A 6,000-nucleotide genomic window follows, 5' to 3' on the forward strand; every position below is an offset into this window, starting at 1 on the left:
CATAAACAATTAACAGGCTCCAATGGGCTGCAGCACTAATGTAATGTAAACTATCAACAGACACAGATGGGCTATAGCAGGGGTCCCCAACTCCAGTCCTCAAGGCCCACCAACAGGTCATGTTTTCAGGATTTCCTTTGCATTGCACAGGTGATGCAATTATTACCTGGGCAAGACTAAGGAAATCCTGAAAACATGACATGTTGGTGGGCCTTGAGGACTGGAGTTGGGGACCCCTGCTATAGCACTAACATAACTATCAACAGACGACGATGGGCTGCAGCACTAACATAACAAACTATCCACTGGCGCCGATGGGCTGCAGCACTAATGTAATGTAAACAATCAACAGGCACCAATGGGCTGCAGCTTTTACGGTTCCGTCATGAGGTCCTGGTTATGGGGGACTTTAACTACCCGGATATTAACTGGGAAACAGAAACCTGTGAAACCCATAAAGGCAACAGGTTTCTGCTAATAACCAAGAAAAATTATCTTTCACAATTGGTGCAGAATCCAACCAGAGGAGCAGCACTTTTAGACCTAATACTATCTAATAGACCTGACAGAATAACAAATCTGCAGGTGGTCGGGCATCTAGGAAATAGCGACCACAATATTGTGCAGTTTCACCTGTCTTTCACTAGGGGGACTTGTCAGGGAGTCACAAAAAAATTGAACTTTAGGAAGGCAAAGTTTGAACAGCTTAGAGATGCCCTTAATCTGGTAGACTGGGACAATATCCTCAGAAATAAGAATACAGATATTAAATGGGAAATGTTTAAGAACATCCTAAATAGGCAGTGTAAGCGGTTTATACCTTGTGGGAATAAAAGGACTAGAAATAGGAAAAACCCAATGTGGCTAAACAAAGAAGTAAGACAGGCAATTAACAGTAAAAAGAAAGCATTTGCACTACTAAAGCAGGATGGCACCATTGAAGCTCTAAAAAACTATAGGGAGAAAAATACTTTATCTAAAAAACTAATTAAAGCTGCCAAAAAGGAAACAGAGAAGCACATTGCTAAGGAGAGTAAAACTAATCCCAAACTGTTCTTCAACTATATCAATAGTAAAAGAATAAAAACTGAAAATGTAGGCCCCTTAAAAAATAGTGAGGAAAGAATGGTTGTAGATGACGAGGAAAAAGCTAACATATTAAACACCTTCTTCTCCACGGTATTCACGGTGGAAAATGAAATGCTAGGTGAAATCCCAAGAAACAATGAAAACCCTATATTAAGGGTCACCAATCTAACCCAAGAAGAGGTGCGAAACCGGCTAAATAAGATTAAAATAGATAAATCTCCGGGTCCGGATGGCATACACCCACGAGTACTAAGAGAACTAAGTAATGTAATAGATAAACCATTATTTCTTATTTTTAGTGACTCTATAGCGACAGGGTCTGTTCCGCAGGACTGGCGCATAGCAAATGTGGTGCCAATATTCAAAAAGGGCTCTAAAAGTGAACCTGGAAATTATAGGCCAGTAAGTCTAACCTCTATTGTTGGTAAAATATTTGAAGGGTTTCTGAGGGATGTTATTCTGGATTATCTCAATGAGAATAACTGTTTAACTCCATATCAGCATGGGTTTATGAGAAATCGCTCCTGTCAAACCAATTTAATCAGTTTTTATGAAGAGGTAAGCTATAGACTGGACCACGGTGAGTCATTGGACGTGGTATATCTCGATTTTTCCAAAGCGTTTGATACCGTGCCGCACAAGAGGTTGGTACACAAAATGAGAATGCTTGGTCTGGGGGAAAATGTGTGTAAATGGGTTAGTAACTGGCTTAGTGATAGAAAGCAGAGGGTGGTTATAAATGGTATAGTCTCTAACTGGGTCGCTGTGACCAGTGGGGTACCGCAGGGGTCAGTATTGGGACCTGTTCTCTTCAACATATTCATTAATGATCTGGTAGAAGGTTTACACAGTAAAATATCGATATTTGCAGATGATACAAAACTATGTAAAGCAGTTAATACAAGAGAAGATAGTATTCTGCTACAGATGGATCTGGATAAGTTGGAAACTTGGGCTGAAAGGTGGCAGATGAGGTTTAACAATGATAAATGTAAGGTTATACACATGGGAAGAGGGAATCAATATCACCATTACACACTGAACGGGAAACCACTGGGTAAATCTGACAGGGAGAAGGACTTGGGGATCCTAGTTAATGATAAACTTACCTGGAGCAGCCAGTGCCAGGCAGCAGCTGCCAAGGCAAACAGGATCATGGGGTGCATTAAAAGAGGTCTGGATACACATGATGAGAGCATTATACTGCCTCTGTACAAATCCCTAGTTAGACCGCACATGGAGTACTGTGTCCAGTTTTGGGCACCGGTGCTCAGGAAGGATATAATGGAACTAGAGAGAGTACAAAGGAGGGCAACAAAATTAATAAAGGGGATGGGAGAACTACAATACCCAGATAGATTAGCGAAATTAGGATTATTTAGTCTAGAAAAAAGACGACTGAGGGGCGATCTAATAACCATGTATAAGTATATAAGGGGACAATACAAATATCTCGCTGAGGATCTGTTTATACCAAGGAAGGTGACGGGCACAAGGGGGCATTCTTTGCGTCTGGAGGAGAGAAGGTTTTTCCACCAACATAGAAGAGGATTCTTTACTGTTAGGGCAGTGAGAATCTGGAATTGCTTGCCTGAGGAGGTGGTGATGGCGAACTCAGTCGAGGGGTTCAAGAGAGGCCTGGATGTCTTCCTGGAGCAGAACAATATTGTATCATACAATTATTAGGTTCTGTAGAAGGACGTAGATCTGGGGATTTATTATGATGGAATATAGGCTGAACTGGATGGACAAATGTCTTTTTTCGGCCTTACTAACTATGTTACTATGTTACTATGTCAGACTACTTTAATGCATTTTTTTTTTGCATTTCGTAGCTTCATTTTGTCATTTTTGCAATATTTTTAATTGTAACTTCTTATCACAGAGAAAATATCCTGCAGCCCCAGGAGGCAAAATACCAAGAAGACAGGAAAAGGGACGGTGGTTTTTGGCCGGTCATTAGGAGGCCCCCCGATGACTCGATTCATGCAGCTGACGGCAACCAGGACATGAAGACTTTGTGCTGTCCGAATACTCGCCAGCCCCCATACCTCAGATGTGTCGCCTCTGCCTCCTCTCTGCCTGCTTTTATTCTACCAGACCGACTCTTGCACTTAAACAGGTTTTGCCGGAGTGCTTCCTCTTGTGAAATCCCCTGCCAACAAATGTTTTTGGTAGACTATGTCCTTCGCCATACTTCTTAGATTGTCGGCAGCACTCTGTATTTATATATTCCTGAATCCTACTGTCATACATGACTAGGTTCATTTTTAGCTTAATTTTTGGAAAAAATTAAATCTTTAACTTTTTTTTTTTCCAGTTTAGTGGAAGCCAACACTTCTTTTTTTTTTTTTTTTTTTTTATGCAGTGTTGCGTCACTCCTCATGGGGGAAGATGTGTGGTCGCCGCGACCACGCAGAAAATGCGATCAGCCGATTTACAAGCACGTGCTCATTTTTTCGTCCGGCGTTTACCATGATGTGTAGTGATTGGACATTATGATGTATCGGCCACTGATCTCCGCTGTTTGGAAGCAGTGTCGGGGATCCATTCCCATCCCTTAGTCATGGGATGCATCCATAGGGTCATAGGTCAGCGCTGGGCATATGATAATGTCTATCGGAAACCATGCCCTATGCAGTCATCCCAAAAATCATCCATATCCGAAAAAGGTCCCCAATGATTGAAGTTAATATCTGTAGGTTTTTAATTAAAGGGTTTGTTCACTACTCGTCCAACCCCCTGTAAGAAAAATGCTATTTTATCTGCTGCAGCTCTGCTAGTCTTCTCCTTGACCCGCCGATGCTATGTCGTCCTCCATATCCATGAGCGCCTGCTATTTCTCACCACTGATTTGACAACTTTTCTGTCTACGCACAGTGCAGGAAGCTGTCAATCAGTGTCGCAACAGGATTATACAGAACTGAGAAGACTAGCCGATCTGCAGCAGAGAAAATGGTGTTTTTATCCAATCTACAACAAAAAGCCCAGTGAGTGACACATCGCTAGAATCAGGGTAACTGCCTTCAGATTAGGACGTAATCCAAGTGTCAGATTACCTTTAGGTTATATTTTATTACTAATAAATTCATATTTATCATGATGGGTAGTGACTTATATCCCACAGGAATTTTTTTCACTATCGACCTCCGTAGGGGGCTTCTAGATTTATTAATATGCCCGCTATTGTTGTTACCCAGTGGACTCTCCCTTTTTTTTTTTTTTTTTTTTTGTGCCTTTACATTTTTTTTTATATAAGAAAGAAACTATTTACATAACACATAATTTATATTTAATGTTATTTTTAGGATTTTTTTTTTTTTTTTAAAGACCAACATTGTTTACAGATTAACTTTTTAATTCTCAGTTTTCTTTATACAAAGCTGTTAATTATGTGATAACTTTTCTGGCTGCCTGCAGCCACCACTAGAGGGAGCTCACTGTATGTCTTATAATGGAGTTCAATGTATACGTTGTACACAGTGAGCTCCCCCTGGTGGTGGCTGCAGGTGGCCACACTTGTGTCATTATAATAATGAAATTCCAGATTTATATAGCTGATAACGTTTTTTTTTTTTTTAAATAAATATTCTTATATTTGAGTCTCATAAGCTTTCATAAAAGTATCTCTTTAACGGCCCGACCAGAAAAAAAAATTAAAGGTTTACAACCGTAACCACTCCGCCCGGACGTCCTCGGTCTGTGGTGTTTGTTTTTGGTAATCCGTCCTATGATTTTTGTAAAAAAAATTTTTTTTTTTTTCTTCTTCCTGCATTTTGTAAATATTTAACTGTAGATCTATTATGGCTTTACTTGTTTGTTTTGATTTTTTTAGGTGTTTTTTTTTTTTTTTTTTTTTTTTTTTTACAAATGTCGCTTTCCATGTATATCCGACTGCTGTGTTTTGTGCATATGTTTCATGTAATTGCTTGGATAAATATCATGCCTATTTTACAATATTTACTGTGTTTTTTTAATTATTTTTTTTTTATAGAGACAGAATCTTTAAAAAAATAAAAAAAATCCAGAAAAACGTATACATAATTAATGTGAATACTTATGCACTCGTCTTAGGACTTTTCTCCAACTATTTGTAAATGAATTATAACTTTATTTGCCAATAGCCAAGATGCTAAAACAGTTTTGAAAGGGTTTGCCAAAAAAAACCCTGCTAGAATAACAATATGCTGGTGACTGAGGGCCCTAAAATCTTTAGATGTTTGCATAATATTTCACCTATAAAAAATGTTTTTATTTTAAATGCTGAACAATTATGCATAGCAGAGGCGAAGTGCCGAAAAGAGGTGCTCTACTCTTTGTGTAACTCACATCACCGTCATAGGGCGGCTGTTTTCGTGACTTCTCTTCTGTTGACCAGGACCTAGAAATCCTATTTCGGCCCTTAAAGGGAATCTGTCAGTAGATTTTTGCTATTTAAACGGAGAGTAGTATATTAGAGCCTGATTACAAGGATGTGTCTCATATTAGGTTGTTTGCTGTAGTTTTAATACAATTAGTGATTTATCAGCAGGAGATTATCACTGCAGGACTAGGTCTCACATGCAGCCCAGTCAGGCTTATCTGTATAACCACGCCCCCTCTACTGATTGGTAGCTTGCTGACTATGTACACAGGAAGCTGCCAGTTAGGGGCGTGGGCGGGGTTATGCACTGCCTCAGCCTTCTGACCCCTTTGTTCCATCTAGAACAGAGATTCTATCAAAACTGCACTAAGCAGCCCAGTAAGTGACACACAGCTGGAATCAGCATCTCTGCCTCTACACCCTGCTGCTCTCAGATTACATAGCAAAAACATGCTGATAGATCGTCTTTAAAGACAGAGATGGGAATACCCATGTATCCCCACACAATCCGTTGTATGAATTTCCACAAACTGGCTCAGAAGATTTGG

General features: G+C 39.7%; 1 protein-coding gene across 1 annotated transcript in view; it reads left to right on the forward strand.

Moving 5' to 3' along the window:
* KIF18B (kinesin family member 18B) overlaps positions 1-5,114 on the forward strand; it is a 40,875-nt gene extending 35,761 nt beyond the window's left edge. The window contains exon 16 of the mRNA XM_069741001.1: positions 2,975-5,114. Coding sequence (XP_069597102.1) covers positions 2,975-3,102 — 128 coding nt within the window. The 3' untranslated portion in view covers positions 3,103-5,114. The remainder of the gene's footprint in view (positions 1-2,974) is intronic.
* Positions 5,115-6,000: the final 886 nt, after the last annotated feature.

The sequence above is a fragment of the Ranitomeya imitator genome, chromosome 10 (genome assembly GCF_032444005.1).
Source record: "Ranitomeya imitator isolate aRanImi1 chromosome 10, aRanImi1.pri, whole genome shotgun sequence".
Lineage (NCBI taxonomy): Eukaryota > Metazoa > Chordata > Amphibia > Anura > Dendrobatidae > Ranitomeya > Ranitomeya imitator.